The 23,833-nt window shown below is 46.3% G+C and overlaps 1 protein-coding gene across 3 annotated transcripts in view; it reads left to right on the top strand.

Annotated features, from left to right (window-relative positions):
* Positions 1-23,833, top strand: part of apc (APC regulator of WNT signaling pathway) — a 53,177-nt gene that overhangs the window by 23,101 nt on the left and 6,243 nt on the right. For 2 of the 3 annotated variants that reach the window (XM_049604813.1, XM_049604814.1), the window contains exons 7-16: positions 3,853-3,915; positions 4,277-4,327; positions 4,581-4,667; positions 4,830-5,007; positions 5,081-5,281; positions 14,048-14,143; positions 14,226-14,365; positions 14,451-14,528; positions 15,576-15,692; positions 18,124-18,338. In XM_049604813.1, coding sequence (XP_049460770.1) covers positions 3,853-3,915; positions 4,277-4,327; positions 4,581-4,667; positions 4,830-5,007; positions 5,081-5,281; positions 14,048-14,143; positions 14,226-14,365; positions 14,451-14,528; positions 15,576-15,692; positions 18,124-18,338 — 1,226 coding nt within the window. The remainder of the gene's footprint in view (positions 1-3,852; positions 3,916-4,276; positions 4,328-4,580; positions 4,668-4,829; positions 5,008-5,080; positions 5,282-14,047; positions 14,144-14,225; positions 14,366-14,450; positions 14,529-15,575; positions 15,693-18,123; positions 18,339-23,833) is intronic. The other variant, XM_049604815.1, reaches the window with a different exon arrangement.

Raw genomic sequence — 23,833 nt, forward strand, 5'->3', positions numbered from 1 at the left:
TGAGCAGAGGTGGTGTCATTAGACCACAGTCTGACTGATATCTCAGGTTTTATACCAACATATAGATCTGTCTCTGTAGGACTGACTCTATGAATGTTTGCCCTTTCTGAATGTGGTTTGTATTGGAGATCGGACCTTGCTAAGCACCTTATTTTCACGATGAGACGATAGCTTCAGACACCACACACACACTGCACAGCCATTACAAACCCCTCCCCTCAGGTACAGATCTCTTGCTTTCAAAACAAAGAGAGCCATGTCCAGCTTTGTACCCTCATCCATCAGACTAATGAATAACAGCTGATTTGATCTGATATGTATGCTTGTGGGTGTGTGTGTTTGTTCTTCTCTCCTTTTAACATTTGTATTTGTATTTTTAAATTTTTAACATTTGTATTTATCTATTTGTATTTATTTTGTTTAATATACACTGTCGCTTTTCACAGACAAAGTTCCTAATGGAAAAATGAAGTTTTTTGAATTGAATTGAATTGTAGGACTGACTCTGTAGGGCTGTGTCTGTAGGGCTGTGTCTGTAGGACTGTGTCTGTATGGCTGTGTCTGTAGGACTGTGTCTGTAGGACTGTGTCTATAGGGCTGTCTCTGTAAGAATGTCTCTGTAGGACTGTGTCTGTAGGGCTGTCTCTGTAAGAATGTCTCTGTAGGACTGTCTCTATAGGACTGTGTCTGTAGGACTGTGTCTGTAGGGCTGTCTCTGTAAGAATGTCTCTGTAGGGCTGTCTCTGTAGGGCTGTCTCTGTAGGACTGTGTCTGTAGGACTGTGTCTGTAGGGCTGTCTCTGTAAGAATGTCTCTGTAGAGCTGTGTCTGTAGGGCTGTCTATAGGACTGTCTCTGAAGGACTGTGTCTGTAGGACTGTCTCTGTAAGAATGTCTCTAGGGCTGTCTCTGTAAGAATGTCTCTGTAGGACTGTCTCTGTAGGACTGTCTCTGAAGGACTGTCTCTGAAGGACTGTGTCTGTAGGACTGTCTCTATAGGGCTGTGTCTGTAGGACTGTCTCTGTAGGGCTGTCTTTGTAGCACTGTCTCTGTAGGGCTGTCTCTATAGGGCTGTGTCTGTAGGACTGTCTCTGTAAGAATATCTCTAGGGCTGTCTCTGTAGGACTGTCTCTGAAGGACTGTCTCTATAGGGCTGTGTCTGTAGGGCTGTCTCTGTAGGACTGTCTCTAGGACTGTCTCTGTAGGGCTGTCTTTGTAGCACTGTCTCTGTAGGGCTGTGTCTGTAGGGCTGTGTCTGTAGGGCTGTGTCTGTAGGACTGTGTCTGTATGGCTGTGTCTGTAGGACTGTGTCTGTAGGACTGTGTCTGTAGGACTGTGTCTGTAGGACTGTGTCTATAGGGCTGTCTCTGTAAGAATGTCTCTGTAGGACTGTGTCTGTAGGGCTGTCTCTGTAAGAATGTCTCTGTAGGACTGTGTCTGTAGGACTGTCTCTATAGGACTGTCTCTGAAGGACTGTGTCTGTTGGACTGTCTCTGTAAGAATGTCTCTAGGGCTGTCTCTGTAGGACTGTGTCTGTAGAGCTGTGTCTGTAGGGCTGTCTCTATAGGACTGTCTCTGAAGGACTGTGTCTGTAGGGCTGTCTCTGTAAGAATGTCTCTAGGGCTGTCTCTGTAAGAATGTCTCTGTAGGACTGTCTCTATAGGGCTGTGTCTGTAGGACTGTCTGTGTAGGGCTGTCTTTGTAGCACTGTCTCTGTAGGGCTGTCTCTATAGGGCTGTGTCTGTAGGACTGTCTCTGTAAGAATGTCTCTGTAAGAATGTCTCTGTAGGACTGTCTCTGAAGGACTGTGTCTGTAGGACTGTCTCTATAGGGCTGTGTCTGTAGGGCTGTCTCTGTAGGACTGTCTCTGTAGGGCTGTCTTTGTAGCACTGTCTCTGTAGGGCTGTCTCTATAGGGCTGTGTCTGTAGGGCTGTCTCTGTAGGACTGTGTAGGGCTATCTCAGTAGGGCTGTCTCTTTAGGACTGTGTTTGTAGGGCTGTCTCTGTAGTGCTGTCTCTGTAGCGCTGTCTCTGTAGGACTGTCTGTAGGGTTGTCTCTGTTGGACTGTCTCTGTAGGGCTGTCTCTGTAGGACTGACTCGACTGCTCCTGTAGGACTGCCCCTGTAGGACTGTCTCTAGGGCTGTGTCTGTAGGGCTGTCTCTGTAGGACTGTGTCTGTAGGGCTGTCTCAGTAGGACTGTCTCTTTAGGACTGTGTTTGTAGGGCTGTCTCTGTAGCGCTGTCTCTGTAGGGCTGTCTCTGTAGGACTGTGTCTGTAGGGTTGTCTCTGTAGGGCTGTGTCTGTAGGGCTGTGTCTGTAGGACTGTGTCTGTAGGACTGTCTCTGTAGGGCTGTCTTTGTAGCACTGTCTCTGTAGGGCTGTCTCTATAGGGCTGTGTCTGTAGGACTGTCTCTGTAAGAATATCTCTAGGGCTGTCTCTGTAGGACTGTCTCTGAAGGACTGTCTCTATAGGGCTGTGTCTGTAGGGCTGTCTCTGTAGGACTGTCTCTAGGACTGTCTCTGTAGGGCTGTCTTTGTAGCACTGTCTCTGTAGGACTGTCCCTGTAGGGCTGTGTCTGTAGGATTGCCTCTGTAGAGCTGACTGTAAGGCTGTCTCTGTAGGGCTGATTGTAGGGCTGTCTCTGTAGGGCTGACTGTAGGGCTGTCTCTGTAGCGCTGTCTCTGTAGGGCTGACTGTAAGGCTGTCTCTGTAGGACTGTGTCTGTAGGGCTGTTTCTGTAGGACTGTCTCTGTAGGGCTGTCTCTGTAGGGCTGTCTCTGTAGGGCTGACTGTAGGGTTGTCTCTGTAGGACTGTGTCTGTAGGGCTGTCTCTGTAAGAATGTCTCTAGGGCTGTCTCTGTAGGACTGTCTCTATAGGGCTGTGTCTGTAGGACTGTCTCTGTAGGGCTGACTGTAGGGTTGTCTCTGTAGGGCTGTCTCTGTAGGGCTGTCTCTGTAGGACTGACTGTAGGGCTGTCTCTGTAGGACTGTCTCTGTAGGGCTGACTGTAGGGCTGTCTCTGTAGGGCTGTCTCTGTAGCACTGTCTCTGTAGGGCTGTCTCTATAGGGCTGTGTCTGTAGGACTGTCTCTGTAAGAATATCTCTAGGGCTGTCTCTGTAGGACTGTCTCTGTAGGACTGTCTCTGAAGGACTGTCTCTATAGGGCTGTGTCTGTAGGGCTGTCTCTGTAGGACTGTCTCTAGGACTGTCTCTGTAGGGCTGTCTTTGTAGCACTGTCTCTGTAGGACTGTCTCTGTAGGGCTGTCTCTGTAAGGCTGTCTCTGTAGGGCTGTCTCTGTAGGACTGACTGTAGGGCTGTCTCTGTAGGACTGTCTCTGTAGGGCTGTCTCTGTAGGACTGACTGTAGGGCTGTCTCTGTAGGGCTGTCTCTGTAAGGCTGTCTCTGTAAGGCTGTCTCTTTAGGGCTGTCTCTGTAGGGCTGTTTCTGTAGGGCTCTCTCTGTAAGGCTGTCTCTGTAAGGCTGTCTCTTTAGGGCTGTCTCTGTAGGGCTGTTTCTGTAGGGCTCTCTCTGTAAGGCTGTCTCTGTAAGGCTGTCTCTGTAGGACTGACTGTAGGGCTGTCTCTGTAGGACTGTCTGTAGGGCTGACTGTAGGGCTGTCTCTGTAGGGCTGTCTCTGTAGGACTGTTTCTGTAGGGCTCTCTCTGTAAGGCTGTCTCTGTAGGACTGATCAATCCTACGCTCTGATTGGCCTGATGAGAATGTGTCATCAATCACATGTCAACTGTGGTTGGATGATCTGAGCTGGTTCGTACGTTAGCCGGACTGTTCCCTAAATGCACCACAGCGCCCAGCTGATGGTGTGTAAACTGTTGTTTGATTGTGTCTTCAGGCTCGAGTGTCTCGTATTCAACAGATAGAGAAAGACATCCTGAGACTGGGAACACGCCTGGAGGTAGCCTCACCTGTCCATCTGTTTAACCTGTTCACCTATTCACTTGTCCACCTGCTCATCTGCTCACCTGTTCACCTGTCTACCTGTCCATCTGTTCACCTGTCTACCTGTCCAACTGTCCAACTGCTCACCTGTCCATCTGCTCACCTGTCTACCTGTCCATCTTTTCACCTGCTCACCTGTCCACCTGCTCACCTGTCCACCTGCTCACCTGTCTACCTGTCCACCAGCTCACCTGTCCATCTGCTCACCTGTCTACCTGTCCATCTTTACACCTGTTTATCTGTCCACTTGCCCAACTGTTCACCAGTTGAACTTTGTTGTTGTTTACATGTTGACGCTCTGTTCTCTTTCTCTCCAGGTGGAGGAAGCTCAGGGGGCGAGCGACAGCAGCGGATTGGCCGGAGCTCAGGTAGGCATGTCTCGTTGTTTGTTTTGTTTCTTTACGTCGCATCTATTTTCTGTGTAACGTCTCCACACAAGCGTTGGCTGTGGTCAGAGGCTCAGTGTTTTCAGGTCGTTCGTCCTGTCATCCTGAATGTCTCAGAGCAAGTTGCTGGGACGGTCCTCAGATCTGACACACAGAGGCCAAAGGTCAAAGGTCACTGTGACCTCACAAAAGATGTTTTTAGTCACAATTCAGAATCTTTCTTTTCTCTCCTCAGAGCTCCAGCAGTCGTTTGGACCACGAGCCAGCTAATGATGCGAGCTACTCTGTGCCTCGACGAATCACAAGCCACCTCGGAACCAAGGTCAGTAACTCTGCCCATTAACACCTTAACAACCAGTCAGCACCTAGAGTGCTGTAACATGACATTCCCCCCCGGTAGAGATGGTGTACAGTGTAAAAAGTTACCTGCCCCCCCACAGGTGGAGATGTTGAAATCTGTCAAAAGTAATCTGCACCCCCACAGGTGGAGATGGTGTACAGTCTTCTGTCGATGTTGGGGACTCATGATAAAGACGACATGTCGCGGACACTGCTCGCCATGTCGAGCTCACAGGACTCGTGCATTGCCATGCGTCAGTCTGGCTGTCTGCCGCTACTCATCCAGCTGCTGCACGGCAATGACAAGGACTCCCTGTTGCTAGGTAAGTGTTACTTCCTGTAGAAGTAAGATGGTGGGAGGTGTTTCTGTCATCTCACCTGTCACCTGTTGCCTAGGTAACTCCCGGGGCAGTAAAGAGGCTCGTGCGCGAGCTTCAGCAGCGCTGCATAACATCGTCCATAGTCAGCCCGACGATAAGAGAGGCCGCCGTGAGATCAGAGTTCTCCACCTGTTGGAACAGGTGCGTCATTACTGTGAGGCATGTTGGAGCTGGCAGGAGAACCACGAGAGGGGTGTCGACCAGGAGGACAACCCCAGTGAGTGATGTCTCTCACACACACACACACACACACACACACACACACACACACTTGCTTCCTTGGTGGGAAGGATCCTTCCAGGTCAGGTCCTACAGAGACCAGAACAGACTCCTTCCTCCGCCTTCAATTGTGGAAAATTTTGTTCAAAGCATTGTGGGAACTTCACACCCGCTGAGAATACAAACACGTGTGTCCTTGAAAATACTCTGGAAAGAGCAATATCTAATCTTCCCTTTATGTCAAAGATCCTTGAGAAAGTAGTCGCAGACCAGCTGTGTGATTTTCTCCATGATAATAATTTATTTGAGGAATTTCAGTCAGGATTTAGAGTGCATCATAGCACTGAGACAGCTCTAGTTAAAATTACAAATGACCTTCTCATTGCTTCAGACAAAGGACTCGTCTCTGTACTTGTTTTATTAGATCTTAGTGCGGCGTTTGACACAATTGACCATCAAATTCTACTGCAGAGACTGGATCACTTAATTGGCCTAAAAGGTTCTGCACTGAGCTGGTTTAAATCTTATTTATCTGATCGTTTTCAGTTTGTTCACGTTCATAATGAATCATCCTTACGTACCAAAGTTTGTTTTGGAGTTCCGCAAGGTTCTGTGCTCGGACCAATCCTATTTACTCTATATATGCTTCCTTTAGGTAACATCATTAGAAATCACTCTGTAAATTTCCATTGTTATGTGGATGATACTCAGTTGTATTTATCGATGAAGCCAGAAGAAAGTAATCAATTAACTAAACTCCATAACTGCCTTAAAGACATAAAAACCTGGATGAGCACCAATTTCCTGATGTTAAATTCAGACAAAACTGAAGTTATTGTTCTTGGCCCCAAACAACTCAGAGACTCTTTATCTGATGACATAGTTTCTCTAGATGGCATTGCTCTGGCCTCTAGCACTACCGTAAGAAACCTTGGAGTAACATTTGATCAAGATTTGTCTTTTAATTCTCATTTAAAACAAATCTCACAGACTGCATTTTTTCATCTGCGTAATATTGCGAAAATTAGGCCTATCCTGACCCAAAAAGATGCAGAAAAATTGGTCCACGCTTTTGTTACCTCAAGGCTGGATTACTGTAACTCTCTATTATCAGGTAGCTCTAGTAAGTCCTTAAAAACTCTCCAGCTAATTCAGAATGCAGCAGCACGTGTACTAACAGGAACTAAGAAACGAGATCATATTTCTCCTGTTTTAGCTTCTCTGCACTGGCTCCCTGTAAAATCCAGAATTGAATTTAAAATCCTACTGTTAACTTATAAAGCTCTAAATGGTCAAGCTCCGTCATATCTTAGAGAGCTCATAGTGCCTTACTATCCCACCAGAACACTGCGCTCTGAGAACGCAGGGTTACTCGTGGTCCCTAAAGTCTCCAAAAGTAGATCAGGAGCCAGAGCCTTCAGCTATCAGGCTCCTCTCCTGTGGAATCATCTTCCTGTTACGGTCCGGGAGGCAGACACCGTCTCCACATTTAAGACTAGACTTAAGACTTTCCTCTTTGATAAAGCTTATAGTTAGGGCTGGCTCAGGCTTGCCCTGTACCAGCCCCTAGTTAGGCTGACTTAGGCCTAGTCTGCCGGAGGACCCCCCTATAATACACCGGGCACCTTCTCTCCTTCTCTCTCTCTCTCTCTCGTATTCTATTACTGCATGTCACTAACTCGGCCATTCTGGATGTCACTAACTCGGCTTCTTCTCCGGAGCCTTTGTGCTCCACTGTCTCTCAGATTAACTCATATCACAGCGGTGCCTGGACAGCGTGACGTGTGTGGCTGTGCTGCTGCCGTGGTCCTGCCAGATGATGATAAAAAAGATTTTACTGATGTAAAATAATATGCTGATGTGACTTTTTCCACCGGTCCGCTGCACAGTGAGTCTGGTGGTCAGCCCTACTACTGTCACTTTCGTCTGTCCTGCATCTCTCTCCGTCTCTGTCTCTGTCTCTCTGTCTCTCCCTCTCTCTCTCTCTCTCTCTGTCTCTCTCTGTCTCAATTCAATAAGCTTTATTGGCATGACTGTAGATTAACAATATTGCCAAAGACATTAAAATTTACAAATAAAGTACAATAATAAAAGTAAGTCAGAAAACTATAAAAAAAAGATTAAATATATGATATATAATACAAAATACACCAATCTACAATACAATACACCAATATATAATATAGGGAAAAAAATGAATAAAGAAAAATGTAGATGGTGAGTTACAAGGACTGTAAATATAGACAGGTGTGTCAGGTGTTGTGATGGTTGTCCCTCAGGCTGTGGCATAACCTGACATATGTTGCTGCTGCTAAGCTGCTGACTCTGTTCTCTCCAAGGATGTGTTGCATTTTAGTTTGATCAGGCAGAGAATCAAAGTCAGTGACTTTATGTTTTATTTTTGAGAGGAAGTCGGCTCTGATGTGTTCATACTTGCTGCAGTGCAACAGGAAGTGTGTCTCTGTCTCCACTTGTCTGTGTGGACAGAGCTCACACAACCTGTCCTCTCTGGGCAGCCAGGTCTGCCTGTGTCTGCCCGTCTCTATGGCCAAGCTGTGGTCACTGAGTCTGTACATGGTCAAAGTCTTCCTCAGTTTCTCATCAGTAACGGTGCTCAGAAATTCTGACACCGAGTACTGTCTATTTAGAGCCAAATAACACTGAAGTTTGCTTTGCTTTTGTGGTCGATGTCCAATAGTTAATGTAATGTTCTTTTTGTTTCTCTATAATTTGGTGGGTCCAGATTGTGTGAGGGCTGTGCTGAGGTCTTGTGTTGTTAGAGGAGCTGAGCCTCAGGACCAGCTGGCTGAGGGGGCTCTTCTCCATGTTCTCCTCTTGGCATTGCAGAGCTTTGTAGTGGTAGGAGTTGGGGTCACTTGTTTTAAGGTGTTTATAAAATTTGATGGCTCTTTTTTGAATTCTAATTAACAGGGGGAATTGGCCTAGCTCAGCTCGGCACCCGTTGTTGGGGGTGTTCCTGTGCACTCTCAGGATGCTCTTGCAAATCTCTGTATGCAGGATTTCGATGGGGTGTTTGTCCCATTTTTCAAAATCTTGATTTGCAAGAGGACCCCACACCTCACTACCATACAGAATAATTGGTTCAATTATAGATTTGAATATTTTGAGCCAGATTCTAATGGGCATATTAATGTTTGAAGATTTCTTTATAGCATAGAAAGCCCTTCTTCCCTTCTCTCTGAGATCATCAACAGCCAGGTTAAAGTTTCCCGTGGACGTGATGTGTAGTCCTAAGTATGTGTAGTCGTGTGTGTGCTCCACCTCATGAGAGCCCAGGAAAAACCTGGTTTGGTTTCCCTGACCCCTGGGTCGTTTCTGGAATATCATAATTTTGGTTTTGTCCAGATTAACTGTCAGGGCCCAGGTCTGACAGAAGGTTTGCAGATGATCCAGTTGCTGTTGTAGTGCTTCATGTGATGGAGCCAGCAATATGAGATCATCTGCAAACAGTAGGCATTTAACCTGTGTGTCAGACAGAGTGAGACCAGGGATGTCAGATAGTTCTAGTGATTTGGCCAATTCATCGATATAGATGTTGAAGAGGGTGGGACTGAGACTGCAGCCCTGTTTTACTCCTCTACTCTGGGGGAAGAAATCTGTTTCCATGTTGTTAATTTTAACAGCACATTTCATATGACTGTACGTGGTTTTGATGATGTCATAGACCTTCCCCCCTACACCCTTCTCAATTAATTTTAAGAACAGTCCATCATGCCAAATTGAGTCGAATGCTTTTTTGAAGTCTACAAAACAAGAGAAGATTTTCCTGTTTTGCTGGACGCCTTTATTAATGAGGGTGTGAAGGGTGTAGATATGGTCTTTTGTTCTATTTTTGGGTGTGAATACTATCTGGCTCTTGCTCAGGACATCATGTTATCTGAGGAAGTCTTGCAGTCGGCTGTTTAGGATACTGAATAACAACTTCACCAGATTGCTGCTGACACAGATGCCTCGGTAATTGTTTGGGTCGAATTTGTTTCCACTTTTAAAGATTGGTGTGATGATTCCTTCACTCCAGAGGTCAGGGAAATGTCCGACACCCAGAATAAGGTTAAATAATTTTAATATGGCAATGTTAAATTTATGGTCATCAAATTTTAGCATTTCATTTAAAATGCCATCAGGACCGCTGGCTTTCTTTGGCTGCAGTGCCTGGATTTTAGCCAGCAGCTCTGCTTCAGTAATTTGGTAGTCTAGGGGGTTCTGGTTGTCTTTAATGACTGATTCTAAAATTTGTAATTTGTTGAGATTGTTTTGGGCAATTCAGGGAACAGCAGTATACAGACTTTCAAAGTGATTTTTCCAGATGTCACCATTTTGAATAGCCAATTCTTCTTTTTGTGGTTTGCTGAAAGAGTGCCATTTCTTCCAGAAGTCATTGGAGTCAATGGACTCTTCAATTATTTGTAACTGATGCCTCACATGCTGTTCTCTTTTAGTTCTGAGTGTTTTTCTGTATACTCTCAGTGTTTCCTAGTACTGGAGGCGGAGCTCAGGGTTGTCAGGTTGTCTGTGTTTTTGATTTGACACATTTCTGAGAGTTTTTCTCAGTTGTCTGCATTCTGTGTCAAACCACTCGTCATTGGTCGGGTCTTTTGGTCTGTGGTGCTGGCGCTTTTTCAGACTGGACAAGTCTGCCACATGGTCAAATATGTTGTAGATGTCCTGTACAGCCTGTCTGAGGCCGTCCTGATTGAGGGGATACGAGGTGGAAAGAAAACAGTCTAAATGGGACTGAAAGACTGGATTTTTGATTGCTGTCTGGTATTCGTCTTTGCTTTTGTTTGTCCATTTATAAGGTTGTTTTCTGTAGGTCAGATTGCAGGGTTCTACTGTGTGAGGGTCGTTTGTTGTCGTTTTAATGTAGAGTGTGATTTTACTATGGTCTGATAAGGGGGTTAAGGGGCTGACTGTAAATGCTCTCAGGTAGAAGGGGTCTAGGTCGGTGATGCCATAGTCTACTGTGCTGTTGCCAAGAGGAGAGCTATGAGTGTAAAGACCGAATGAGTCCTCGGCCGACCGTTAACCATGTACAGACCCAATGTTCGGCAGAGCTGTAACAGTTGCTGCCCACTTTTATTGACAGTTTTGTCAAAGTTGTTTCTCGGGTTGTGAAGGGAGGGGATGCTGACTTGACCAGGTATATGTTTGTCTCCTGTGTGCTGATAAAGTCTGGTTCTGTACCAGTCCTGGCATTCAGGTCTCCACAGATCAGTACACTTCCTGGGCCTGGAAGTAACTAATCTCATCTTCGAGAATGGAGAAACTGTCTTCATTAAAATAAGGGGATTGTGATGGGGGGATATATGCTGCACACAGGAATACATCTTTATCTGTGGTGATAAGGTCTTTTTTGATTTTGAGCCAAATTGAAAATTCTCCTTTTTTGATTAATTCAATGTATTGTACAAGGTTTGCCTTATACCAGATCAGCATTCCCCCTGAATCCCTTCCTTGTGTTACTCCCTTTAGTTTGGTGGACGGGGACATTATCTCTATGTAGCCTGAGGGACAACCAGTGGAGACATCTCCTCTACACCAAGTCTCTTGCAATATAAACACATCTGCATTTTCTAACTCTCTAATAAAGTCTGAGGTCCTGCTCTTAAGGCCAAGAGCAGAAGATCTCAGACCCTGAACATTCAAACAAGAGATGACAAAAGATTTAGATTTCATTTAAAACTCAAAAGGCTGCATTTGGTGATCAAAATGATATAAACTACTAAGTCAAAGAAAATAATTTAAGAGTATCTACATGACATATTATAAAAGGTAACAAATCAATAACTGGTATATTAAATAATCAATACTTATGTACAGTGTAAATGTCCTTTTTTTTTTTTTTTAAACTGTATGAGCACAAGAAATACTCTAATAATAATTCATACAGTGTCTGTTGTGGTACCTGTCCAATCAGACGAGAGCAAAGCAGGCTGAGCATCTGCTGAATGTCCCTCAGTTCATTGTGTGGGGGGGTGGTTAAGGTTGGTTCTGCTGCTCTCCGGACCACCTGGGCATAACTCAGTGGGCCAGGGTGTGGCTCTTGTCGCTGTGGTTGGGGTGGGGCCCCTAGGGACAGGAGTGACTGTGGTCTGGCTTGAGGGGGATCATGGTTGCCTTGGTGGGGTCTGATTTGGACATGATGTGGGTGGGGCTGAGGGTGGTCTTGTCTCCATTGTGTTGGTCTGGATGTTGGTTGAGGATGTCTTGGTGTTCTGGTGGGGTTGGGGGCGGATGTGGTCTGTGTGCGGGCGGTGTAGTGGTCTCTGTTGAGAGCGACGCTTTTCAGTGTTTGGGCGAAGATGGGGACTGTGCTTTTAAACAGATGGACGTGGTCGAGAGACAGCTGATGTCCAGGGTGGGGTGGTGGGCTAGGTGGACATTGGGTCTCCGTGCACAGTCTCTGGACAGGCTGCTGTTGATCCTGTGGATGGTGTCAGGGTGGAAGTCTTTCCTTGGGAGCAGAGTGGATATGACCACTCTGCTGTTGGGGAAGGTGGTGGAGGCTTTCTCTGTCACTCTCTTGAGTGACTCTGACACCCTCTCCTGCTGGCTCCGCAGATCATTGGTGCCAGTGTGGATGATGATGTGACTCGGAGATCCAAGCCGCTCCTCTGACAGCAGGTCTATGGCATGGTGGGTGTTTGGACACCAGATTTTAGCCACTTTGTGGGTGGGGAAAAGTTTCCTTTCATTAAGGAATTTTCCATTGGAGTCGATGAGGAGGACAATGTCTGTCTTCTCTCTCTGTTGTGCTGGTCTGGTGGAATGAGGGGAGGTGCTGGTCTGTGGGCTGGATGTGGAGCTGGGGGTGGAGGTAGGTTCTTGGATTGGTGGGTCCTGGCTGCTCACAGGGTCCTGGTTGTGGTCTAGGTTTTCATCCAGGTCCTGTGTAGCTCCACCTCTCTCCTGAGGCTGTTCTGACAGAGTGGTGAGTGCTCTGCTGTGCTCCTCTCTCTCTCCTCTGAGCTCCTCCACTTCCTTTGACAGAGAAGTAAGTTCTCTCCTGTGCTCCTCTCTCTCTCCTCTGAGCTCCTTCACCTCCTCTGTCAGAGCTGTCAGTGCTGCTAGACGCTGCTCTCTGTCCTGATGCAGCTCTCTGATCTCAGTCCTGAGCAGGCTCAGCTCTCTCCTGCAGCTGTCCCTGTCCTGCCTCAGCATGCCCAGCTCTGTGCTGATGGTACAGGGATCAGGCTGAGCTGTGGTGGCTGGCATGGCTGTTGGCTGATCAGCTCTCTCAGTTGTACAAGTTCTCTCTCCAGCTCTGTGAATTTCACCTTCAGTTCGGTGATGGTGCGGTTCAGCTGGGGGTCCTGGACCTGCTCTGGGCTGGTGGGCTCCTTCTCTTCAGGGGGCTGCTCAGTAGTTAGGCAGCTGGCAGCTGGGACCTGGGAACTGTCAGTGGAGCTAGATCTCTCCTGCTGGGCTCTTTCCTTTATAAGGAGGAAGTCCATCTCAAACAGTTTGAGGTTCCCCTGCACTATGATAGTCCCATTCTTGTATAAGTTTACTGTCATCATGAAAGTATCTGAATCCTCTGCTTCTTTTATTTTTATTTTCCAGCCGTTACAGATCCCCTCGGTGTTGACAGAGGGGTAGTGGGCACTGATGGCAGAGTGCCATGCTAGCGGCTGGTCTGTGAAGAGGATCAGGTTGCTGACCTCCCCGGTCTTATAAAGATCAGAAAACAGGGTTTCTGGTCTTTCTTTTAGCAGTTTTTGTTTAAATGTCTTCCTGGCAGTCTCATTGGTTACATCAGGAGGATAGAGGAGAGGAACAGCCTCTGTGCAGCCTTTGGTGGACTCCATCAGGCTCTGCTGCTGTTGAACTGCTGCTATTTAAATTCCTTGGCAACAGTTGCTAAGGGTCTTGTTTACAGCTAGCTGTGTTATGCTAGCTTAAGTTTATTTAGTGTTTTGTTTCCTCTTTTTAAATGTTATATTTTCTTTCTGATGGTTTCACTCACTTGCGTCTTCAGCTGTTTTCCTCCTCTTTGCTTGACCTTTTTTTTGTTGCTGGTTGGACAGTTAGGCTAACTGTCAGTTTGGCAGTTGGTTCCGTTGTTTTCCAGTCTATCACTGTTTTCTGAGGTTTTTGCTGTTTTTTTTTCCTTCTTGGTAGATTTTTTTTAAAAAAACAACGGTTTTCTCTTCTGTTTTCTTCCAGCTCTTAGAAGAATAGTAGTTTATCTCACTTTAAAACATCCAAAAAAGCAAAAATATTCAGGAGCTCATGTTCATGCTCATGGAATCTCTCTCTCTCTCTCTCTCTCTCTCTCTCTCTCTCTCTCTCTCTGTCTCATTGTGTCATGTGGATTACTGTTATTTTATTATGCTGATCTGTTCTGTACGACATCTATTGCACGTCTGTCCGTCCTGGAAGAGGGATCCCTCCTCATTAAAGGGTTTTTTGGGGAGTTTTTCCTGATCAGCTGTGAGGGTCATAAGGACAGAGGGAAGCCCTGTGAGGCAAATTGTGATTTGTGATATTGGGCTTTATAAATAAAATTGATTGACTGACGATTGGAAGGAAGGTCTCTGTAGATCTGGAAGGATCCTCGACTGAAGCTCCAGCTGACCAATCAGCACAACAATTCAGGGTCACGTAGACACGCCAGTACTGCATAGTGTGCCGGAGTCATGGTTGACCATGTAACTCTGCCAGAGGGAGGCGGAGTCATGGTTAACCATGTGACTCAGTAGCAGAGTTAATAACCCGTTGTTTATATAACCTGTGTTCTCAGTGCCGTCTCCGGTGGAGCATCAGATCTGTCCTGCCGTCTGCGTCCTCATGAAACTGTCCTTCGATGAAGAACATCGTCACGCCATGAATGAACTTGGTGAGTCTTTGTTTATCTGCAGTTTGAATGTTCTTCTTCGTTGGTGTTTCCTGACTGGTTCGTGGGTTATTTGACCCTGCAGGTGGTCTTCAGGCGGTGGCGGAGCTGCTACAGGTGGACTGCGAGATGTTCGGTCTGAGTAGTGACCATTACAGCGTCACACTGCGGCGATACGCCGGCATGGCACTCACCAACCTCACCTTTGGAGACGTAGCCAATAAGGTTGGAGGAGAACACAGGCATCATGTCTCTGGCATGTCTCAGTAACCAATCAGATCACATCTGGATGTTGTTGTTTTTCCATCAGGCCACGCTGTGCTCCATGAAGGGCTGCATGAGGGCGATGGTCGCTCAGCTCAAATCTGACAGTGAAGACCTGCAGCAGGTGAACTCTTCTTCTGTGGTTTATTTGTCTGTTGCTGTCAGGTGACTCTGATCTGTTTGGTTGGATCGGTGTGGGGGAGGCGTCCATAGGTGTCATTTAGGTATGGCGAGGTATGGCAGCTGCCATACCTTGGAACTGGGAGGAAAAAAAAAGAGAGAGGTTCTGTAGTCGTCTTACTTGTGAGTGTCCTTCATATTTGTTGCAAGTGATCAGATGTGATATGTCAGATAGTCCGAGGCGCACTGGCTGGTTGTTTTCATTGTATTGCACTTAAATATGTCAATAATATGCTCATCAGTGAATACGAGTGTTACTGAATCAAATTGTTCGCCACTTCGCTCCTCCGCGAGTTATAAGTTATGTGAGTTATCTGTGTGTTGTAAAGCATTTTGCTCTGCTGCTGTAGACAGCCTGTCTAAATGATGTCTTGAAGCCTGTCTGATTGTATGGGTTTTTTTTTTTCTTCATGTCGGCATGTTGAGCTTGTATTTTCGGTCTCTGGAGACACTCCAATAAAGTCGCCTATACAGTATTGTACCAAACTGGCCTTTGTTTTACTGTGTTTCATACACCGGACCCCTTGGTTGTCTTCTAGAAATGAACTTGTAATTAATTTATTTCCTTTTTTTGCTGTGAAGTTAAACACATGACTAATTATAATTTAACGTCCGCTTGCTGTCCGTGGTGCTGAAATATGCGCGGAAATAGGTCTGATGTTTTCACTGCTCTCACCAAGTCGTGCATTACATGCAGACATGAGGTATTATGAATGTGAGACACAGCTTCGTGTCCTTTGAAACAGTTTTCAATAGCATAGTATGTACTTCTGACAGGTCAAAGACCAAAGTGAAGTTTTATATAAGTTCATATTTTTGAAACTCCATCATCAGTAGCTCTGTGACGTCATGTCATATTGCCCCATACCTTAGATTTTGCTGAAACGACACCCCTGGAGGCATCCATGTTTTTACAGACATGGATGGAAACTGTGTGGGGGGGGGGTTAGTTCCTGTTGTTTATGTGTGTGTCATGTCTTGTTTCCTCTAGGTGATTGCGAGCGTGTTGAGGAACTTGTCGTGGCGTGCTGATGTCAACAGTAAGAAGACACTGCGTGAGGTGGGCAGCGTGCGAGCGCTGACGGGCTGTGCTCTCGAGGTCCAGAAGGTAAAACATCAACATGTTTTCTAAACGTACTCACTGAGGTTATCATGTCAGAGGCGTCATGATAAAAGGACCTGTGTCAGTGATGTCGACGTGTGACAGCGTCACCTTTAGGCTGCGGACGAACAGGAAACTGTTAAATATCGACTTCCTTTTCTCTGAACGCAGCTGACGTTTGGGACTAACTGTAACATTTAAACTGATGGAACATTTAAAGCCCATCAGTCATGTAGTCGTGTGTGTGTGTGTGTTTGTGTGTATATGTATGTGTGTGTGTGTGTGTGTGTGTGAGAGAGAGAGAGTATGGCGACTACTAGGGCTGGGCGATATGACCAACGATAACGGCATAAATGTGCCTCTGTGTGAGCTTTTACTTAGCATGCAGGTGTTCCGGATTCAGAGGTGTGACGGAGATCAGACAGATAAGAGCTTTAAACTCTGCCATGAGGGAGTACAAAAACATTACTAGGACAAGGGGAGGACATTTCTCCCGTTGGATAATATTACGAGGAGCTGGGCAACCGACTCATTTTAAAGAAGACGAGAGAAAAAGAGAGAGAGAGAGCGAGCAGCTGTGGTCGAGCAAGCTAGAGAGTGATATAAACGATAGAGCAAAATATTAAATGATAGATATTTTTCTCTCGTCACACGATATATATTGTAATATTGCACAGCCCTAGCGGCTGCTGTTCTGATGAGGTCATCAACATGTTCACAGGAAGTTATCTGTACCTTTTAAATACTGAGAGACGCTGCGTCAGATAACTGTTGTTCAACAGTCTTTGTTTACTGTATTCACTGAGCCCTGTTTGGCACAAACGTCCACCTCGACTGTTCACCATTTGGTGGTAAAAGGTCATCATCATCATGTGTTAACGTCATATCAGGAACAGAAGGGAAGACATTTGGTCACATGGGTCGGATCTTCTGTGCGTGAGGCATCCATGTTTTCATTGGTGGGTGGAGTCTGTCATACAGTCTCAGGGCAGGCTGGTGGGTGGGGTCATACAGTCTCAGGGCAGGCTGGTGGGTGGAGTCATACAGTCTCAGGGCAGGCTGGTGGGTGGGGTCATACAGTCTCAGGGCAGGCTGGTGGGCGGAGTCATACAGTCTCAGGGCAGGCTGGTGGGTGGAGTCATACAGTCTCAGGGCAGGCTGGTGGGTGGGGTCATACAGTCTCAGGGCAGGCTGGTGGGTGGAGTCATACAGTCTTAGGACAGGCTGGTGGGCGGAGTCATACAGTCTCAGAGCAGGCTGGTGGGCAGAGTCATACAGTCTCAGAGCAGGCTGGTGGGCAGAGTCATACAGTCTCAGGGCAGGCTGGTGGGTGGAGTCATACAGTCTTAGGACAGGCTGGTGGGCAGAGTCATACAGTCTCAGAGCAGGCTGGTGGGCAGAGTCATACAGTCTCAGAGCAGGCTGGTGGGTGGAGTCATACAGTCTCAGGGCAGGCTGGTGGGTGGAGTCATACAGTCTCAGAGCAGGCTGGTGGGCGGAGTCATACAGTCTCAGAGCAGGCTGGTGGGCAGAGTCATACAGTCTCAGAGCAGGCTGGTGGGTGGAGTCATACAGTCTCAGAGCAGGCTGGTGGGCAGAGTCATACAGTCTCAGGGCAGGCTGGTGGGTGGAGTCATACAGTCTTAGGACAGGCTGGTGGGCAGAGTCATACAGTCTCAGAGCAGGCTGGTGGGTGGAGTCATACAGTCTCAGGGCAGGCTGGTGGGTGGAGTCATACAGTCTCAGGGCAGGCTGGTGGGTGGAGTCATACAGTCTCAGAGCAGGCTGGTGGGTGGAGTCATACAGTCTCAGGGCAGGCTGGTGGGTGGAGTCATACAGTCTCAGGGCAGGCTGGTGGGTGGGGTCATACAGTCTCAGGGCAGGCTGGTGGGTGGAGTCATACAGTCTCAGGGCAGGCTGGTGGGCAGAGTCATACAGTCTCAGAGCAGGCTGGTGGGTGGAGTCATACAGTCTCAGGGCAGGCTGGTGGGTGGAGTCATACAGTCTCAGGGCAGGCTGGTGGGTGGGGTCATACAGTCTCAGGGCAGGCTGGTGGGTGGAGTCATACAGTCTCAGAGCAGGCTGGTGGGTGGAGTCATACAGTCTTAGGACAGGCTGGTGGGCAGAGTCATACAGTCTCAGAGCAGGCTGGTGGGCGGAGTCATACAGTCTCAGGGCAGGCTGGTGGGCGGGGTCATACAGTCTCAGGGCAGGCTGGTGGGTGGGGTCATACAGTCTCAGGGCAGGCTGGTGGGTGGGGTCATACAGTCTCAGAGCAGGCTGGTGGGTGGAGTCATACAGTCTCAGGGCAGGCTGGTGGGCGGAGTCATACAGTCTCAGGGCAGGCTGGTGGGCGGAGTCATACAGTCTCAGGGCAGGCTGGTGGGCGGGGTCGTACAGTTGCAGGGTGGTGACTCTAGTTTTTCTTCTTCTGCAGGAGTCGACCCTGAAGTCCGTACTGAGCGCGCTCTGGAACCTGTCGGCTCACTGTACGGAGAACAAGGCAGATATCTGTGCCGTGGACGGCGCCCTGGCTTTTCTGGTGGGAACGTTGACGCACCGCAGCCACACCAACACACTCGCCATCATTGAGAGCGGCGGTGGCATCCTGCGCAACGTCTCCAGCCTCATCGCCACCAATGAGGCACACAGGTACACAACTGTAAACAAGTAAACAAAACGAGTGTGATTGAATGTGAAAATATTTGAATGTCATCACGAATGTTAATGACTGTATGAACGTATGATTGGTCTGTGGTCGTGGTCATGTATCATCATGATCTCCACGACGACGTGTGAAGGGGCTCCAGACTGTTTGTAGGTTATGGCTCCATGATATCATCGAACTGCAGCTCCTTACTCCTCATTTAGTGGCCAATCAGACCGAACCATCAGTCAAACAGAGGCAAAGGAGAAAATCTTTGTTCACTCAGCTGTTGTTTCGTTTGGATCCTGCCGACGACACGAAATCAACGTGGAGAAAAACTTCAGTCTTCTACACTGCGTGCCAAATTATTATGCAAGTTGGTGATAAGAACATATAACTTATGAAAAATAAAAACTAGATACCTTTTTAAATGTTTTATTTATTGAAAAGAATATTTTCTACAACTGTATTCAAACTTCAATAAAAACAACAGATTTCTTTCCAACTTTATAGAAGATACATTTTTGAAACATTTCAAATCTAAATTGTTTTTCTAACAGAGTAACCTAAAGTAACCTATCAGTGTTACGAAGTAACGCTTTAGAGTACTTTGATTACTTTTTGCAGTAACAAGTAACCTAACGCGTTTGCTGTTTGAGTAATCAAATACTTAAGTACATTTTCAAACAAGCCATTAGTTAATTCCGTTACTTTTAGAACGCTGGTCCTTCAGCTCCGAAACAGCAATGACTGTCTTTTGGTTCTAATAACGGAGATAACGTTAAACCTATCAGTCTGAAAGAAGCCACGGAGCTTGTGGCTCGCTAACGTTATGTGGTAGAAAAAATGCTGCTGTTGTCTACGGTGGAGTCTAAAAAAGGTGGAGGGTATTCGATGACAGACAGGTCAAACTCAGGACTTGCATTATGCCTGGTACACACTACACAATTTTTCTGCCCATTCTGAAAGTCACTATGTCACATTACACAATTGTGGAGTCATAAAATCGTGCCGTGACTTGGCCGACAGACACACAATGGTACTCACCAATTATCCCCGGTCGTCTTTGTGTGATGTCATCGGGTTATTCTTGTCCTATTTTTATTACTTTCACTATTATTTGAGTCACTGTGTCTGTTCATGTGCCAGCTGAAATGTTGTTGTAGTCACCTAAAAGCGTCGGCAGTAGGGCCGTAACAGTACTTGTATTTGTGTCGAACCATTCAGTACGCGACTTTCGGTTCGGCACGACCCTGTACCGAATTACTGGGCGCAGGATATTATTTTATTTTATTTTGTTCTATTTTAATTCCGTTTTTGTGAGCCGAACCATTTAAAATATCTAGTTTCCCGACGGACATAATTGAGTGATGGGCTGAGTCGGACCGAAAATCTCTCTAGAGGAAATGTTAAAAACGCTGGGGTGTTGTTGTCATACACATAGACTGCGGAACCGGGGGGGCCAGGGGGGCCATGGCCCGGGTAACTTTTGTACTCTGACATAGAGGGCTGCATTGGAACCCGGCGGGACCCAACGCAAATAGTAATAGTCATTTTGATCCACACTCCACCAGTTGGTGGCGGTAATGGGCCAATTCGCTGTTTGCCAACTGCCATTAAACAGTAGAAGAAGAACAAGAAAAATAAGAAGAAGAAGATGTAGCCTAGCGACGGGATGTCAAAACAGGAACTTGGTGCACATGCATGAGCGTTTCCACTCCATACTTATTCATAATTGGACGAATATGCCCTGAACCAGCTTTCATACCAATTTGCCGCTTGCTCCACCTGTCTGTCTGTCTGTCTGTCTGTCTGTCATGAAACAAACATGAAAGAAGACTCGCAGTTTATTGTGTTTCACCGGCGACAAGCTCTCATTATGAGCGACTATTATGCATGTCTGCGCGCTCTTTATAACTCACTGTGTGAACCTATGTTGCATAATAAAGATTTGCCCCCTCGTAATTTTTAACCGCTCCCTCAGTAACTTCATCCTGTCCCCAGGCTTGCCTTAACCTCAATCACTGCGTGATTATATAAAGGTAGAAAAATAGCCTAAATAAATACAGAGGAGGAGAATAGAATATGAAACAGCCTTTATTTCATTAAAAACTAAATGAAAACAATGAAATAGGGGCGCTATTCTTGACCAGTGCGTCAAAAGACATGCAGGCCAGGGGAATGAAACAAACAACCCCATGAATCTCTTTATTAATAGCCTATAACATGACGTGTTTTCTCCTGCGGGACGGGAGAAGACACAAAATCAATGCATCTCTATTATTGTGCGGGCATAAATTCTCAGAGTTTTGCAGGTGCGGGCGGGAGTGGACATACACATTGCGGGTGCGGGCGGGTGTGGACATACACATTGCGGGAGCAGGCGGGAGTGGACACACATGTTGCGGTTGCGGGCGGTAATGGTCAGAAATTCAGCGGAGCGGGCAGGAGCGTGATGAAGAAAACAGTCCCGCGCAGGGCTCTACTCTGACAAACTATTTTATATGAATAAAAGCCTAAGTTGTAGCTTATCTGTGTTTTTACGAGTCAAGTCACCACACACCTTCACTCACTCTCACCAATTGCTGCCGATAAAAAAAAAAACTCCCACTGACTGCTGCATATTGATTTGATATTAGTGTGCCTATCAAGTGCATTGTTTATCAATAGGTCATGCATGAGCGTCGCGAGCTAACGGTGGGCACCTGTGCTGGCTGCATCTGGGAAAATGAAGAGACAGAAGTCGATATCTGATTTTCTTCAAGTAAACAGAAAAAACAAAATGATCAAATTACTCCAGCTTCCACTGTGGCCTCATCTGTGCCTTTATGTGTAAATAGGCTGGCCTGTTGTGTGTGAATGTTAGAGTGGGATCAGAGGGGTTAATCTGAGCAAGCATGTGTTCGTGTTCATGCGTGTACTGTAGATGTGACTGTGTGGCGTCGGAATAAAAAAAGTGCTCCGCAACGTTATTTAATACGTCAGTAATATTGTCTGTTTCAATGCATATGCCCCCCCACCCCTCCGCGTGACTTGAAATTATGGCCCCCCCTTGTTCCGATGCGTTCCGCGGTCCATGGTCATACAGTTGTCTACGGCAGCAGATCGTTCTGTGTTTGTACTGGTCAAAGTGACGGCTGTGATGGGAGATCTGGATCTCAGTGAAGGGCAAGTGGTCCATAACTTTAATTTTGGAGACAAAAAAAATGTAGGCTTAGCGCCCTGTGGTCCATTGGCCAGTAGGAAATGTAGAATACTCAAAAGTACTTTAAAAGTACTTGAGTTACTTTTCTCAGGGAGTAACGCAGTAAAGTAACTGGTTACTTTAAAAAAAAGTAACACAGTAAAGTACTTTGATTACTTTTAAAGGAACCCTTACCCAACTCTGTTCTCTAATGTCCAATATAACCTCTTTTCCTTTCAGTGAGGGTCAGAGGTTTCTGGTGACTTCTCTGCTGACACTGTGTGCTGCACCTTGGATGGCTCTCCAAGCTGGTCTTTTGAGCTTTTTGTCATCACTGTAAATCATCTTCTTTATTATTGACAACAAGTGCCCAATCGGGTCGAGATTGGGTGAGCAGGCAGGCCAGTTCATGAGACGATCGTCTCCGAAGCCCTGAGATGCCAACCAGTCTTGTGAATAACGTGATGCATGTGACGGTGCATTGTTGTGCAAGTACACTTGTGTCTTCTTCACTTTAGCTGATTGTTTTTTCCACCATGGAAGGAAATTTGTCTTGAGGAAAGTAGTAGCCGTAGCCCCAAGAATTCACTTTTACACCATCCTGAACCCAGAGAGGACCAACAAGTTCATAATCAACAATGGCAGCCCTGAACATAACACCACCGTGTCAAGGTGGAGCGGCATGGCCTCTTGAAATCCAACCAGATGCCCATTTGGTCCATCTAGGTTTGCCCGGCGCTCATGGGTGAATAAAACTTTGGAGAAGTCGGCTGTTGTGTATTGTTTAGCCCATTCCGTTTTTCCCAATGTATTTTCTTCAGTGTCTTTTGGACCTTTCAGGGTTCCTACGCAAGTATGGAAAGTATGGAAAAGTATAGAAATAAATTTGATCAATTTCCAGGTATTAAAAAGTATGGAAAATGAAAAAGTATGGAAAATTATTTATGTTTCCAGACTATTAGCACTCTTCTAAAATACTGTTTTCTAAAATAGAAAATTAGGTATTTCCAAAAAATAGTTTAATCAATCGGGATCGTGTTTTATGCCGGGCCAAGCACAGTTTGTGTGAGAGCAAACGTCTCAGAAAACATCCCGCCCCTTTTACCTGATTGACAAGTGGTATGTCCAGTCCGCTGCCCCATGACCCTCCTCCAGCCCCCCAGGTATCAAGTTTCACTCCAACACTGCACCTTCGACAAGAAGACGAGTTTCACGTGGTTCACAGTGGGTAGATGCAAGTTTTTGGATGGATGGCTTGACAATACCGTATATAAATACTGGTTGGCCAAGGATTCCCAATTCACACATAGAGCTAGATGCAAGCTTTGTGTGAAATCGTTTGACATTGTCAACATGGGGGAGAAGGCGATTCTGAGCCACATGAAAGGAAAAAACACAGACGTCTCGTTACTGCATCGCTTGCACCCAGAGTCCCAACCTTTTTGCCTCAGCCCAGACATTGAACTTACCTGAGTTTTTATTTGCATGGCATTATGGTACTTGGCTACAGTCACCTATTAAGAACAATTAATTGTGATGTGAAATATGATGCACGGGTATATTTACTCAGATGTTGCATATTCTCTGGAAAAAAAAAAAAAAAACGCCAAGAAGTCTGGAAATCAGGGTATGGAAAAGTATGGAATTTTGAAATTCCAAATGTGTAGGAACCCTGACCTTTGCCACTCGTCTTAGCGTCCTATATGGAGTTTACCTGGATACATCATTGAGTCCCACAGCTTAAACAATGGCCTTACTGGTAGCTAAAGCTCTTTTAGCAACCTCTCGTTTGATTTTTGACAGTTCTCTGCTTGATAATATTCTACAAACTTTTTCTGCTCTGGGTTTTCTCCCATCCTGACTATTTTGGATGAATCTTTTTATGGTTTGGTGCTCACGCTGCAATTTCTTGGCCATATCATTTGTAAATTCCCCCTTACTCAGACTCTTATCCTCTTTGGCCAGTTCATGTTTCTTGCCCATGGTCAAAGTTGAGTAGGACTTGCATAATAATGTGTCACACTTACACGTGTACAGCTTCCAGATCACTTGCATAATAATTTGGCACGCAATGTATGAAACATGTTTAACACAGATCTGCTCTGAGGATTGGTGTGTTCGCCTGCCACGGTCACATCATCATACAGAACATCTGTTCAGAGTGTTTCTCACACATCACACAGACATGTTGGACGTTTGAGTCTTAACGTCTACAAAATGATAATGTCACAGCGTTGTAACCCTCAGACAGCGTGGAGCCTCCTCGCACTCTGACACATGACCATGGACGAATCATAGGTTCACACAGTTGTTAAT

Source organism: Epinephelus fuscoguttatus, linkage group LG18 (assembly GCF_011397635.1).
Source record: "Epinephelus fuscoguttatus linkage group LG18, E.fuscoguttatus.final_Chr_v1".
In the NCBI taxonomy this organism is placed as follows: domain Eukaryota; kingdom Metazoa; phylum Chordata; class Actinopteri; order Perciformes; family Serranidae; genus Epinephelus; species Epinephelus fuscoguttatus.